This window comes from Siphateles boraxobius, unplaced genomic scaffold, assembly GCF_051911475.1.
Source record: "Siphateles boraxobius isolate OS27281-9 unplaced genomic scaffold, OSU_SipBor_1 2, whole genome shotgun sequence".
Lineage (NCBI taxonomy): Eukaryota > Metazoa > Chordata > Actinopteri > Cypriniformes > Leuciscidae > Siphateles > Siphateles boraxobius.
The window spans coordinates 18,129,641-18,145,170 of record NW_027508810.1 but is presented as its reverse complement, the minus strand read 5'-3'; the positions used below and the strand labels follow the sequence as shown (position 1 = coordinate 18,145,170).

Sequence of the window (15,530 nt, the reverse complement as noted above, 5' to 3'; positions counted from 1 at the left end):
TTGTTATCGTTGTGTGCATATTATTTTTTTTATTATTCTATCTTTGTGGATTTGCTTGTTCACGTGACAATTCGCATCACATTCGCGGGAATCGCGGCAGAATAACGTCTGTCTCCTGCACGCGAGAGAGGAGAGAAGGAGAAAGCTGGTCAGTTGCAAGTTCATTCTGTATGTGCGTATCGGGTGTGCGATGTGTATTGTCTATTAAAATATTGTAATCATTGTTTTAACTATGTACGAGGCACTGTGAGCTGACATCGCATTTGTCTATGGTTCTTTCACTGCTGTGTGCGGTTCATAGGTAGGCCTATGTCTTATATTTATATCATATTATGTTCTTATATTAGAATATCAAATCAGCAAGAGTGCCGTTTTCCCGTGCACAATTGCAACTGTGATATTGATGTTATACAACAGTTAAATCAACAATAAGTTAACATGAGTTACTTTTTAGACACAATATTGTCAATATTTTTTGTTTTCCCTTTATTTCGCCGACTAGAATTTCAAAATGAAACCGTAGCAGAGTCTCAATGCAACAGACAGCGATGATTTATTGATTGAAATCCGCGTTTTGATCACTTGCTGCTTTCCCGAATGAATCAGCCGTTTGAACAAATCGGTTGAATGAATGAATCCCTCAACTCACTTCTGTGACTTTCCGCCGCCTACTGGCGGTTTTAGTTTCATATTTAAAGTACCCTTTAATTAAAACGTTAAAATTAGAAATCATTTCATGTTTAAATATTGATTTAAAAAAAATCTCATAGCTTTATTTATGCAATTGTAAATGGAGTGTAAATATATTAATGCCGCTTCTGTGTCACCTCTAGACTGCACTGCAAACATGGATTTTGATTAAATTAATTAATTTGACTGGTAACAGTGGTACTGTATAATTATTGTATAATCAAGTATTATTGTATAAATAAGTATAATTACTGTATAATTTGAATGTTAGTATTTGACATAAAAGGTGATTCATAACTCTAAATAAGTTTAGAAAGAATGTCCATATATAGGTGAAAATGCCCCTGGAAATCGATTTAAGCTGGCAAATTAAATTAATTAAAAATTAATTAAAAAATGAATTTCGGTCCCTGCTGTTAACTGACCACTGCATAGAATATTAAAAAATATGAATATCTTTGTGAGTCTGCTGTCAACAACAGGCCTAAACCGGCCATGTCACCAGCACAAAAACACAATCAGTAAAATATCATCTAATTATCAACAAAACATTGTAAATATTGAGATATATTTTTGTCAATATTCCACACCCCTAATGTACGGTATGAATTTGGTTTCTTCAGGTCTTCAAAAGCCTTCAATTTGACTTTAAAAAGTGTGCAGTAACCTGTAAACGGTTAGACAGTTACCTAGCAAGTCAGTTATTTTCAGTAAATTAATTAATAAGCTTCTTGGTCCCCATTGCTTTTGCTCTATAGTTCTCACCAAAATAAAGAGAAAGAAGGACATCATGTCAATTACAGTTACTGTGACTAATACTGAATATGTAATGCAAATGTAAAAATATAATGGAAATGCAAATACATTGTTGAATGATTATAAACATGGTATTTTGCCTGTTAATGCCTGCAGTGCAGTGCAGAAAATGATATGACAACAATAAGGTCTAAATGTAACTGGCCCCTCTAACAGTACAACTTGCCCCAGCTTGGCCCCCCCAGTTGAAATGGTCTAGAACCGCCACTGTTGCCGGTATAGATTGGGCGGGTTGTCTAAATGGGTACGTTTGCACCAGGCGTATATCTCTCAGTAACTATCAGCTTTTGAGTCAAAACTTAAAGTCCAAATAAATAATAAATTAAAAAAATAAATGCAATTTTGAAAAAAATATGGAGAACACACAGGTCTGTTAATCTGTTAACTTTTTTCACATGTAGCAAAGCTTCCATCCTGTCAAATACACTATAAGGTAACCCATATATATCTGTCATAGTCATCATACTTGCAAGGACAATTGATAAAATCAACACGCATTTCCCAGTACATTAAATAGGAATCCAGCACAGATTGGAGTGGAGGGCCATTTTGTCCAGGTCTCCAGGGGGCGGTATTGTGTGTGTCTTCTCACAATTCTTCATGATAGAAGAATTTAGCGTAACGGAAACGTAAACACAAGCAGTAATTCAACGACGCTATTTTGGTCCCATGGCCCGCGTTTAAGTTGTTTACAGGTTTTGTGGTGAGTCTCAACACAACCATAATTTATATAAATTAACACTTTTTGTCTCAGTAGTTAAAGAACTTGAAATCGCAGTTCGCTGATCTACGTTAGCTAGAATAGCTTTGCTAGTTGTAGTTCTTGGTGACTGCGACATCACAACAAAATGTAATTAACACGACGTTTTTGACCTAACTTTATATAGGAAAGTAAAACTTAAATTAACACGTCAAAGTTAATAAGACAGATTATAGTAATGCCCGAGCTGGACGTAAAATATTCAGGCCCCGTGAGCCCGAAGAGACGCCGAGACAGCCGCTCACCGGAGAACCGAGGGCTGAAGAACCACAGAAACGACCACGAAGACGACCACAAATTGCGATACATCGATAAAGAGAGGAACAGAAACCGGTTTCGATTTGGCGGTTCTCGCAGTCGCTCGAGGTCAAGGGAAAGAGATCGGATAAATTGGTCAGATCAGAGAGACAGAGAACACGGTGCTGGATCAAGATCCGATTACTACGAAAAGAGAGATGATGCCCAACGACAGAGACAAGACGCCTTCATCGCAAGGTTAGACACATATGTTCTCTACACTTGTGCTAGAAATTGTCTGTACTGTAGTAACATACAAAGGCGGTGGCATTTAATCTCCTTCTGTCTTTTCTATCAAGGCGTCTGCAGGAACGCGAGAGAATTGGTGAACTGGGATGTCCTGAGGTCTGGGGATATTCTCCAAGAGTCAGAGAACCTGAGTGAGTACATATTGAATACCACATATGTCATTACTCACTGTCTATACTGTTTTAATATCTGTGTCATTAAGCATTATAGGTGTCAATCAATCAAATGACGATATGATGAATTAATGCAACTCAAAACAAATGTAGATACATTTTTAAGATGCACCTTTATTTTGACACTCATGCTAGCCAAATCTGCACTTCATTGTCACTAAGCTGTCATCACATATTTAGTACCTTTTCACAATAGCAAGAATTTAGTTAAAACCCTAAAATAGTGTATTCACACAGTAATATTCGTCATATACTCCATGTGCTTCAACATTTTCATCTGATCTCTTGTAATAGCTCAGACGAACACACTCCTGTAGAAGAGGACGTGAAGAACAGCAGCTCTGATTCAAGTTCAGAGGGTAAATTATTCTTTAAAATCTCAGTGTCGCTCAATGCGTTTTTGCATAATAACATGTTTTCTGAACGTGACCTGGAAGTTGTTGAATAAATCATCTAAATGTCTGATTTCATGCCCACAGAGGAAAAGAAGAAAAAGAAAAAGAAGAAGAAGAAGAAATCAAAGAAGAGGAAAAACAGGAAGCACTCAGAGGACAGCGAGTCAGAAAGTGATTCGGAAGGTTTGAGGCATAAATCTTTGTTCTAAAACGTGTCTTGTCTTATGATATGTACGATTATATGAAATGTTTTCTTGCTTGTTTTGCAGAAGAGATGAAAAAGAAGAAAAAAAAGAAGAAAAGTAAAAAGTAAGAATCTTGTTTTCATTTGTAGTACGTATCATGTTCTAAATCAGCAATCAAAATGAGCATTTTATACAGTAGCATGATTTTGTCCTCACAGGAAGAAGTCAAAGAAGAAGAAGGCGAAGAAGAATCACAAGGAGTCCAGTAGCTCTAGCAGTGAACATTCAGAGGAAGAAGAAGAGGATGTCAATGAAATCTCATGGGTGGAGAAGACTGGTGTTGGAGAAAATGTTGTTGGACCTGAAGCTCCTCTCACTCACCTGTCCCAAGATGATAAACCTTTAGAGTTAGTATTTGATTCCTACTTCACTTTGTTGCTTAATTATAACGGTCGCTGTTTTTATATCATGTTTGATCCTGAATGTTTCTGCCCTATCATTTTTTTCTATAGTTTTGGCCATGCTTTGCTACCAGGTGAAGGTGCTGCCATGGCAGAGTTTGTCAAAGCAGGAAAACGTATTCCGAGAAGAGGTGAAATCGGCTTGACTAGTGATGAGATTGCGGAGTTTGAAAAATCTGGCTTTGTCATGAGTGGAAGCAGGTATGAAGCTTTTATACATGTACATTATCGTTCTATAGTTTAGGGTCAGTTTTTTGAAAGAAATTAATACTTTTATTTTTATTTAGAAAACTCAGCTTTGCCTTTACAGGAATAAAGTACATTTTAAAATATATTACAATAGAAAACAGATATTTTAAATTGTTTAAAATATTTCACAAAAATACTGTTTTAAATGTATTGATTTCAAATAAATGTGACAAAACTTAACTAAATACCGACCCCAAACTTTTGAATGGTAGTTTATTTTTATATGCTACTATTCCCTCAGACATCGGCGTATGGAGGCTGTGCGTCTGAGAAAGGAAAACCAGATCTATAGTGCTGATGAGAAGAGAGCGCTTGCATCCTTTAACCAAGAGGAAAGGAGAAAGAGGGAGAGCAAAATCCTTTCAAGCTTCAGAGAAATGGTGTACAGAAAAACTAAAGGCAAAGATGAGAAGTAGACTGTCCTGCAGAATTATATTTTCAGTTTGTTTGTCCTTATTTTTCTTTTTAAACTTAAACAATTATTAAGACAGATTTTACTGAAAGAATTGTTTCCTCTGCTTGGACATCCTCCTGTGCAATACACAGTGAGAGGCTTGTGAACTAATATTGTTGTGTAAAATGATTTTTAACTACAAGTAAGGAATAATTGTGACCAGTAGAACTCAAATGATTACCCACTGCAAAACCCTTAATGTGATATGTTTTTTTGCATCTAAATAAACAGAATGGTCATGTGATCCACTGTCATGCTGGAACTTTCATTAACTATGAGAATTTACTTTTTTAGTAATAAATAACCCTGTGTTAACCTTGTGAGGTTAGTTAAACTATAGTCTTTGTTTATAAGATCTGTACTTTGAATATCTAATTGCAGTAACTTTCAACAATATTCCTTTTCTTAAGAATTATTTAATTTAAGTTGAGTATATGTAGTGCATTTAGAGTATTATTAACCATCCATATAAACATTTTACATGGCAACATAGGAAGTATATACTATCAAAGGTGGACAAAGTACACAACTTCCTTACTTGAGTAAAAGTACAGATACTACTGGTCAAATATTACTCTGTTACAAGTAAAAGTTGTAAATACCGATTTTTACTTAAGTAAAAGCACAGAAGTACTTGTTTGTAAAAGTAGGTCTACTTCAGCATCTAAATTAAATGTAAATGTATTGTTTTATTATTGTTGTTGTATGTAATAAGTACCTTATGTTAGCCTTACTGTTATCTATAAGCTAGTGTCCTCCAAAACAATGACAAAATTCGCATTTAGAAGACCAAACCCAACGTTGAAAATGAAAATCAGGTTGATGTCAGAATTCAACACTAGATTGACGTTGGACAGACGTTGTATTGTGGTTGAAAATGAAAATCGGGTTGATGTCAGAATTCAACACTAGATTGACGTTGGACAGACGTTGTATTGTGGTTGAAAATGAAAATCGGGTTGACGTCAGAAACCAAGGTTCTGACGTCAACCCTACTTTCCTTTTCAACCAAAATCATCCCCTGATTGACGTTACTAGTTACTACTTTCTACTCAAGGACCTTGACAGAATTGTAGTGGAGTAAAAAGTACGATATTTGTCTTTCAAATGTAGTGAAGTTAAAAAATTTACAGAAAAAATAATACTCAAGTGAAGTACAGCCACTCAAAAAGTATACTTAAGTACAGGTAACTATATAACTATAAAATACTGGATTTTTACATTCAAGAACAGTAAATGTCCCTGTAATAAAAGTCAAAGTTCCCATTATTATTTGACCAATGAATTTCTATACCTCATGTGAGCTACTGGATAAGGATTAAAAAAAAATGTTTATCTAAGATTGCATTTACAAATAACAATATTGTAGCAATGTTCAAGATTCCGGTTAAGAAGGCTGGAAGCGGCGAACATTTAAAAAATTCAATCACAAAATAAAACAAATACGGAAACAAAAGTATAAGCCAGCAGCCCCTCACGGATGACTGCTGGCCACACAAAACAGAAACAAAACACAAAATAAAATCAGGCCTGTTCCTCTCGATCTTCACCGTGTTCGCTCCTCCGTCAGAGATGCGAGACCTTTGCGTCTCACATTCATTATCACTCACGCCACCGGCCTCGCGCCGTTCTCTCTCACGTCCTGCTCGCCACAGATACACAATGAGATTTTTAGTAGAGCTGAGCTTAACTAGAAATGCACATTCCCAAGTCATTTTTATGACTTTTCCAGGCCTGGAAGTCACAATTATCTGACAGTAAGAGCCACTGCTGTAAGCATTATTTGGAAAAGAATATGTAATGTGTGCTTGCTTCTTGATCGCCATCTTAATTGTCTCCACTGACTTCTAAATGGACGTAAAAAGCATACATTATTCTCTTTACAAAATAAGTGTTCTTACTTCAGTACAATTTGTCTGCTTATTGTATCTCATACTGTCTATTGTCTACTGATACTCCATTTGATGCTGTCAAAGGACTCTATGCAGCCTGTTTATTACATAAACATATTACAGCCTGTTAAAGCACATTACGTGTACTTCGTATACTTTCAAGCATTCTGTAGATGCATTAAAATAATTATAATTGATCAATTTAAAGTACTTTGCACATTTTGTAGACTGTGGAGTGGAGTATATATTATGTGTGTAGAAGTGAAGTTGAAGTGACAAAAAGTTTCTTACTTAAATGTTTTTAATGTGCCACTTGAATTTTGGCATCACAATTAAGTTAATTGGGTTAAGGGTATAAAATCTGACCCCGTTCCATAAATCTAATACAGTAAACCATGCAAAACAATCATATCCAAATGTATATTCACACCGAAGTGGACGAGCATCAAAACAGAATGATGCAACAACTCTTATGAAGCTATTTCAAATATGAAAAAATGCGACAACAGCAACCAATGTAATAATTTAAAGACATAAATTTAATAGACGGCTCGACAAAATGTACATTTCAGTTTCATCTGGTTGGCTCTTCACTTGATGTTTTCAAGTCCCTGTGAAAACAACAACAACAAACAAACAGAAAAATATTACAACACCTGCTTTTGTTAAGCATATTGCTAGTACAGATACATATTTACACAAGCTAATACATTTTTTTTATTTCTATTTTTTACCTTGGGTCGGTAATGTTCACCACTTCCAGACACTCTCTTGTCTCTCTCCATTAAATACCAGTGATAGGGAGCCCGTGCAATCCGCTTTTCCTATGAGTTAAAGAACAAGTGGATTAAGTGCTGCAGACATCACAAAGGGCATACAGATTTTTCCGTAAAATGTCAGGATAGAACAAACGTTGAAATTAAAAGATTTAAACGAAAGATTCACTAAAGCATATACTCAATGACTAGAATTTGACGAAACATTATTCATCATCATCACTCACCTTTCCACCGTTTGTGAACTTCTGGATTTGAGCAGTTGCAACACCAGGAATGATCAGACAAACTGTCATAATAGCAAAACCAGGCAATATCTCGTACCACATGATTGTGGTGAAATATGACTGTAAAAACCGAAAGAAATTGTTAAAGCGGATACGGTTTATTTAATGTTTTCCAAAAAAGTTCTTGCAAAATTGTCGTTTACATGGGGCAAAATGTCTGCCCTTATGATATGACGGTCACATAGACAACTTCCGAGAACTGTATAATTCACTTCCGCGTGTCAAAACCTCGCCTGTAATACTGCAGCGCCACATGGTGGCTCTCATAGACATCATATAGAGACTAGATGCCCTATTGGCCGCTGTGGCGCAAGAAATTCGACCGCCATCTTAAACCGGTCATACTCCTATTTGCGTTGCATAGCAGCAGTAGATGCCAGAGCACTGTGCAGCATATTCCTGCTCAAATCGGCGGACCATCACTCGGGGATTACTTTTCACAAGTAAGATTTAACATTTAACATTACCGTACTATTGTTTGTATTTTGTGAGTAAAATATTCAATGTGTCCTGTATCGTAGCTACGTGTATGACCGTTGCAGCAAAAAAACTCGCGTGAAAATCAGTTCGGTATTCAGTGAGATATGATTAATTAAATGCGCTGACAGCTCATTGCACCAGCCAAACAGATTACACTGAGCGGAGCAGGTGACCGGTTTAAGATGGCGGCCCCACGGCTCGTCCGCGCCAATAGGCAGTAGCGGTCGATAGGGCGTCTATCTATATGATGTCTATGGTGGCTCTTGCTTTAACAACTAACGTTGCAGATTAATGGCTGCAGTGCAGACCCGCGACAACCTTCGACCGTTGCTGTGGGCGACAACCCCTGCGCCAGAACCGGAAGTAAGGGGCGAAGCTTACATTCTAACACCCATAGACATCATATAGGTAGACGCCCTATCGACCGCTACTGCCTATTGGCACGGACGAGAATTGGAGCCGCCATCTTAAACCGGTCACCCGCTCCGCTCAGTGTAATCTGAATGGCAGGTGAAATGAGTTGTCAGCGCATTAAATTAATCATATTTCACTGAATACTGAACTGATTTTCACGCGGTTTTTTTTGCTGCAAAGGTCATTCATGTAGCTATGATGCAGGACACATGGTTCGGCGTATTTTAATATCCATAGTAGGCTTAACAGTAATATAATATTCTGATATAAGATATAAAGTGACCAGACACATTATGTGTGATGAAGGATATAATGTATTTTATAAATCACACACTATAAATATAATAAAGAAGCAGAAACAGATAGTTGCAGTAAAGTAAGATATTTTAATAAGTTGAAGAAACAATTTATGATTTGTGACACGCACATACACACGAACAGACACTCTCTCACACTCTCTCTCACACTCTCTCTCTCTCTCTCTCACACTCTCTCTCTCTCTCTCTCACACTCTCACACTCTCACACTCTCTCACTCTCTCAGTTTATACATAAGTGTAGATTTATGAAGGTAAGACCTTTGTTTTTGTTTTTTATGAAGGAGTTAACTCTGTATAAGAAAGCTTTGAAAGATATAAAAACAAGACAAGCCTTGGAGGTTTTCAAAATTATACACAATTTGATAACTGAGTTAGACCTCTGTGATATTTTATGTTCTATTTATTTATTTATTTATTTATTGTGTTTAATTTTTTTTAAATGGTTGAGATATTGAAGGTATTTATTGTTAATATGAATTTGCAATGCCTGGTTTTGATTGTTTAATTTAAAAAAAAACGTATGGGCATTTTATATAAAATATACTTTATTTCAAAAGAACATGTGCAGCATGCATTTTTCTTTATGTAAAATAATAATGTCAAAAATCTAAAAAGAGAGAGAAAACTCGGCATTGTTTTAAAAGAAACAATAAAAAATGTTTACAACAAATGGGCAATTCACCTCTAGGCCCATTTTATCACAACAGTACTGTATAAATTTAACTTACAATGTATCAAATGAGGAATTCACTCTCAGGCCCATTTTGTCCTTACATCCTGCAAAAATAACTACAATGCAATAATAATAATTCCGTCCCTCACTTCCGGTTCTGGCGCTGGGGTTCTGAAACTGGTGGTGCTGCGGGTCTGCAGGTGGATATATCTCGACCATCGGGTTAGGTATGATTAGGGATGATAGAGAATGGATATAAAATGCTTAGCAGGGTAAAATATGTGCTTAGCAAGGTAAAATACCCCTGATATTATTTGTAATGAAAAATATAGTAGGTGAAATAGAGAACATATAGCCTTATTATTGTTAAACAAATTTTACCTCAGAAAGGGTCAGATGGATGTAATAAAGAGACATGTGTAGTGTATGAAATACAACTAAATAAGGAAAATACACCAGGAGAGATAGCACCAATTATAGAGGCAAATTCTTTGGGGGATACTGGGAAATTAAAATGTAAGTCACAAGTCATTAAATACCCCTGATAATTCAACAACTGCCCGACCAAAAGGATCACCTTGTCGAACAAAGTTTTCAGAAATAAACTCTTATGCTTATAAAACAAACTTACAATTATTGGGAAAATTGAAGCGACTCTTTGCGTCATGAGCCGTAGCCAATCAGAGACGCCTGCTGGTGTTACAGAGAAACAACTGCGGAAAGTTGGGCAATAGAGAGATAGCAGAAACGACAACAAGAAACAAACGAAGTCAGACATCGTTGCAAAAGTTGGCAAGGGATCATGAAGGAGGACAAGGAAAACACGCGTCCCAGAGAATGGAAAGTGGAAATAAAATGTGATGAAAATGACAAACCAGAGAAGCCAAATAAAGAGAAGAAGGAAGCTATGACAAAGGTAATTAGTTAGCAGGCTAACTTAGCTGGCTACATTCCTGCTACAAATAGCCTAACGTTACGAACAAAGCAGCTAGGCGCATTCATTTGAAATACTATAAATTATTGTATGTGTCTGTATTTCTAGTAATATGTTTACATATTATTCGCTGTTTGATTTAAACGTTGCAGATGAAAATGCTTGAACACTCTAGTTAGCAAATCCTCCTGTCAAAGTGTTCTATCACTGCGGGGATTTGGCACATTGTTAACTTAGCACAATAATAGAGAAGAATCATATAGCCTACACAGTGGCATGTAAAGTACGATGGACATTATTTTATTCCATTATTTCAACATGTTATGTTAACAATTCTAACTCTTCCACTCTTAACCACGCAAACTTATGTGTCGTATGGGTTCTACAGTGTATAAACATATATGAATTGTACATATGCAATTAATTTCAATATATATTTTAATAACCATTATTTTAGATTGTGATCCGACGTCTGCCTCCAAGTCTAACTAAAGAAGACTTAGAGGAACAACTGCAGCCTCTTCCAGAGCTAGATTACCTGGAGTTTTTCTCAAGTGATACTAGGTTTGTATGTGCTGTATTTCATAAAAGAAAAGTTACACAAATAAAAGGTATTGTATGTCTGATCAAAGTGTTTGTTTATCTGCAGTCTTTTCCCTCATCTGTTTGCAAGAGCATATCTGAATTTCAAAAATCAAGATGACGTACTTCTCTTTAGAGACCGTTTTGATGGCTACGTCTTCATTGATAATCGAGGTTTGGCTTTTATGTCATTATTATTTCCAGTATTCAATATTTACTCACTAATCAGTCTTTTTAGGAATCAAACTTGTGCAACGTTTTACCTTAAATGTAAAGATTTCTAATAATTCATCATTATGATTATTATTCTCGATTTTTATGCCTCATGCTGTTGAACTTCTACAGTTAAAACAAACAAACAAAAAAAACATTTTTTGTTGCTTTTTGCATGTTATAGGACAAGAATATCCTGCCATTGTTGAGTTTGCACCATTCCAGAAAGTTGCTAAGAAAAGAAGCAAGAAGAAGGATGCCAAAAGTGGAACAATTGAAGATGGTAATCATTGCAAACAATAGTTAACACAGGGAAGGCGTTAGTCACCATGAAATCAAATTTGACAATCCTTATTTTATATGGTATATTTCTGTGTTTATTACTTCATAATTGATCTGTCCGTCTACATCTTTTTTTTTTATCGATGTGCCCTCGTAATATTCGTTCAAATGCATTAAAGTCCCCTCCCCTCACAATGACACCTCTTTTCGTCTCTGATGACATGGGCACAGGTGCAAGGGCTGGACAATAATCCCTCCCCTCCAGCAACCTGTCATTCACAAGATCGCAGCAATTCACAAACAACAATAATCCAATCAGTATCCCGATGGACATAATCAATTTCCGCACTACCGTCTGGTTTCACAGACAGGGCTTAGATAGAGCCAGGATTATTCCTCAGTTCAATTAGGACATTTAAGTAGCTTTTATTAGAAGACATCCTGTCATAGCTTTTTGGTACATAACAGCTACCGTAGATACAACACGCATTAGAAAAAGCGAGGCGCTGGAGAGCACAACTTGTTTGAATGCAAAATACCATTTTACCGCTAGATGGGAGAAATTCCTACACAATGTCCCGTTAAGCCTTCTCTGTGAAACTGAGGGTAAAAAAAAAGTCTCATTTGAAAAGCAGCTTCATTTGGATATACATCACAATAGGGGAGAAAAGATGATCGGAATTTCAGATTCATGCTTACTCATACCTGTTTCTTATTAGATGCTGATTACAAAAAGTTTTTGGAGTTCTACAATGGTGATGAGGAGAAATTTCCTTCCAATCCTGAGACCTTACTTGAGGAAATAGAGGCCAGAACAAAGGAAAACAGTGGTGAGTTTCAGCACAAAAAGTAAACTTTTTGGAAAACTTTAAAACTGGAAACTTTAAAAAAAGGTAGTTGGTGATTGCAAAATCTCAGAATTCAGACTTTTTTTCTTGCAATTGCAAGTTTACATCTGAGAAAAAAGTCAGAATTGCGAGATATTTACTTGCAATTACAAGTTATAAAGTCATATAAAGACTAATTTACACCACACAGACAAATGCCAAAAAACAACAAACAAGTCTGCAGTTGGATTTAGAATTTTATGAAAAATAGCTTTAATGTTCACACTGCCGCAACAGACACCAACAAACACCGATTGAACATGTTAATTCGGGTGAAAACAAACCTCAACCAATGCCAACAGACGCAGACAGGGTATTACACCTTGTTGGCATTTGTTTGTGCGGTACCTTAACTCGCAATTTTATATAACTCGCATTGATAAAAAAAAAAGGTCAGAATTATAAGATGTACACCCACAATTGCGGGGAAAAAAGTAGGAATTGTGAGATAAAAAGTCGCAATTAACTTTTGTATTGAAACAAGCTTCCATTCTTAAACCTTAACAACTTGATTTAGTTTTCACTCTTCATTTAAATAATCTTTTCAAAATATTCTTTCCCCAGCTAAAAAAACGACACCTCTCTTGGACTTCCTTAAGAATAAACAGGTAAAGTGAGGGTGTAATATTTACTGATGTAATTGCATAATTCATTAGCCTTTCTTTCACCAGTTAATTTGGTTTCCAAACATACAATATGCCATACTGTATGTGTAGTGTGTTTATGCACTCTCATCCTGTCTTTCCCAGAGAATTAGAGAAGAGAAGAAAGAAGAGAGGAGACGGAGAGAGTTAGAACGCAAACGCCTGCGAGATGAAGAACGGCGTAAGTGGAGAGAGGAGGACAGAAGAAAAAGAAAAGAGGCTGAGAAATTGAAAAAGGGAGAAAAGGCATCTGATAAGGATAAGGACCAACCTAAAGATGAACAGCCAAAAATCAAGGTATGTAACTATGTAAATATTATTGACTACCTTGATTAATTTCTATAGTTTTATTACTGAAAGAACACACTTTATGCACATTATTCAGCATCATTACTCCAGTCTTCAGTGTCACATGATCCTTCAGAAATGATCCTAATATCCTGACTCACTGCTCAAGAAAATTTATTATAAATGTTGAAAAAATGTGTGCTGCTTAATATTTTTGTGGAAACCATGATGAATTATAAGTTAAAAACAGCATTTGTTTCAAATAGAAATATTTTGTAAGATTATAGATGTCTTCATTGTCATTTTTGATTAGTTGTATGCTTCCTTGCTGAATAAAAGTTTTAATTTACTAAAAAAAAAAAAGTCTTACTTGCCTCAACTTTTGAACAGTAATGTAAGGTCCTGTTTTTTTGTCTTTTAGCTCTTAAGAAAACCAGAGAAAGCAGACAATGGTGATACTGAGAAGCTAAAAGACAAGCCTAAGAAACAAGACCGAGAGAAACAGAAGGAAGATCGACCTCCAGGAGGAGGAGAGATGAGGAAGCGACAGAATGGTGAACACAGAGAGGAGAAGGGGAGCAAGTAAGTGGTTGCACTCGACACTTGCATAGATGAAAAACATTCCCAGACTTACTCAATTCATCTTTGACTTTCCAAGTCTTCCTCTCTTATTTTCAAATCACTGTCAATATGCAGATCAGAGGATAGTGCGCATAAAGATTACAGAGATCGTGATGGAGACAGAGAGAGAGACCGGGACAGAGACAGAGAGCGAAGACAAAAAGAAAAAGAACGTTTCAGAAGGCAGGATGAGGAACGAAGGAGGAGAAGGGAACGTCAGGATGGAGAAAACACCTACAAAAAGAGAGAGGAGGAAGGGAAGAAGGACAAGGAGCGTGTTTGGGAGAAAAGAAAGCATGAAAACACTGGAGAGTCCTCAGTTAATGCTCATCCTGAAAAGCCATCAAAGGACAACAAAAAGGAAGACAGTGCCAAAAAGGATCGTTTGAGAAATAAGGTACATGCTCTTTTTTGATACTTTATCACTCATTTAATTTACATATGGCTAATAGTTCATTTTACATTTCTGACTTAGGATCGGCCTGCGATTCAGCTGTACCAGCCTGGGGCGAGGACCCGTACTCGGGGAGGAGGAGGTGAAGATGGACAGGCAGCGGACAGGAGGGCTGAGCGGGAGTCCAAGAATAGCCAAGAGAAAGCGGCCGAGTGAGGAAGCAGCTATGCTAGCATGAAATGATGTCTCGAGAGAGAGGAGGGTCTCTGTTCTAGTCAGGACAAACACCTCAAAAACATGGTGCTGCCAGCAAAAGAAATCCCCACACATAAAATAAACTAAAAACTCTCGTCACTGACACGGGAGAACATACCTGTTGCCCTCCAGTGCCTGAATGAGTTCCTGTTCATGAGCAAGGCAAGTCCTAACCGACGGTTAGATTTGAGTAACGGGGCATAACCACGAGAGAAGTGATTGGACCATGATAACTTAAAGTGGCCTTACTTTTGGTACACAGCCAAACTTGTTTTACTTCTCCTGCTTTTCTGTTTCATAGTTAATAAAAGGTCTGGTCTGGCTTGCTCAAGATTTCTCACTGCTCCGCTTTAGAAAGATTTTTCACGCCTTTCCTGAACCCTTCTATCTGGTATCATACAGTGCATTTCACTTCAGACAATCAGTAATGAATTTGGGTTCTATGAGCATGGATGTAGCCTGCAGCCATTTCTATTCTGATTTGGGAGTGGTCAGGTGGAAAAAGCCATGCTTTATGATGCTGATGCCTTGATCACTGTTAGTTCTTTTCTGCAAGTCGATTAAATTATATGCAAAAACAGATGTGGCCTTTTATAGTTTTGGAATTGAAGCATATCATACCACTCTGCAATCCTCTAGTTAGGAAATGGTCACATGTGCTGTCATCCAATTGTATGTTTCATTGTAACCAATCCTTAACTCAAAACAGCTTTTTTTTTCCTTTTATAGTTGCAGCTTTGTCAAAATGTGAAGAGAAATCCAAAAAGACAATAAATGAACAACCAATGTGTTACTTCAAGTGTTTCGTTTTATTTGTATGTTACATTTGTTTGGTTAATTTTTTTTTATATTCCATGAAA

The 15,530-nt window shown here is 36.6% G+C and overlaps 3 protein-coding genes across 3 annotated transcripts; 2 read left to right on the top strand and 1 right to left on the bottom strand.

Moving 5' to 3' along the window:
• Positions 1 to 2,096: 2,096 nt before the first annotated feature.
• nkap (NFKB activating protein) lies at positions 2,097 to 4,973 on the top strand. The gene is made up of 8 exons (XM_077236299.1): positions 2,097 to 2,761; positions 2,863 to 2,943; positions 3,280 to 3,344; positions 3,465 to 3,563; positions 3,650 to 3,689; positions 3,784 to 3,972; positions 4,078 to 4,227; positions 4,517 to 4,973. The coding sequence occupies exons 1-8, from the start codon at positions 2,445 to 2,447 to the stop codon at positions 4,689 to 4,691; spliced, it is 1,116 nt and encodes a 371-aa protein (XP_077092414.1). The 5' UTR covers positions 2,097 to 2,444; the 3' UTR covers positions 4,692 to 4,973.
• Positions 4,974 to 7,139: 2,166 nt separating this feature from the next.
• Positions 7,140 to 7,871, bottom strand: ndufa1 (NADH:ubiquinone oxidoreductase subunit A1). Its single transcript, XM_077236298.1, has 3 exons — positions 7,625 to 7,871; positions 7,356 to 7,445; positions 7,140 to 7,232 (listed from the first exon to the last, which is right to left on the bottom strand). The coding sequence occupies exons 1-3, from the start codon at positions 7,724 to 7,726 to the stop codon at positions 7,212 to 7,214; spliced, it is 213 nt and encodes a 70-aa protein (XP_077092413.1). The 5' UTR covers positions 7,727 to 7,871; the 3' UTR covers positions 7,140 to 7,211.
• Positions 7,872 to 10,252: 2,381 nt separating this feature from the next.
• Positions 10,253 to 15,469, top strand: upf3b (UPF3B regulator of nonsense mediated mRNA decay). The gene is made up of 10 exons (XM_077236290.1): positions 10,253 to 10,486; positions 10,962 to 11,068; positions 11,154 to 11,260; positions 11,484 to 11,582; positions 12,301 to 12,411; positions 13,033 to 13,076; positions 13,218 to 13,409; positions 13,822 to 13,982; positions 14,097 to 14,418; positions 14,497 to 15,469. The coding sequence occupies exons 1-10, from the start codon at positions 10,373 to 10,375 to the stop codon at positions 14,629 to 14,631; spliced, it is 1,392 nt and encodes a 463-aa protein (XP_077092405.1). The 5' UTR covers positions 10,253 to 10,372; the 3' UTR covers positions 14,632 to 15,469.
• The last annotated feature ends 61 nt before the right edge of the window (positions 15,470 to 15,530 follow it).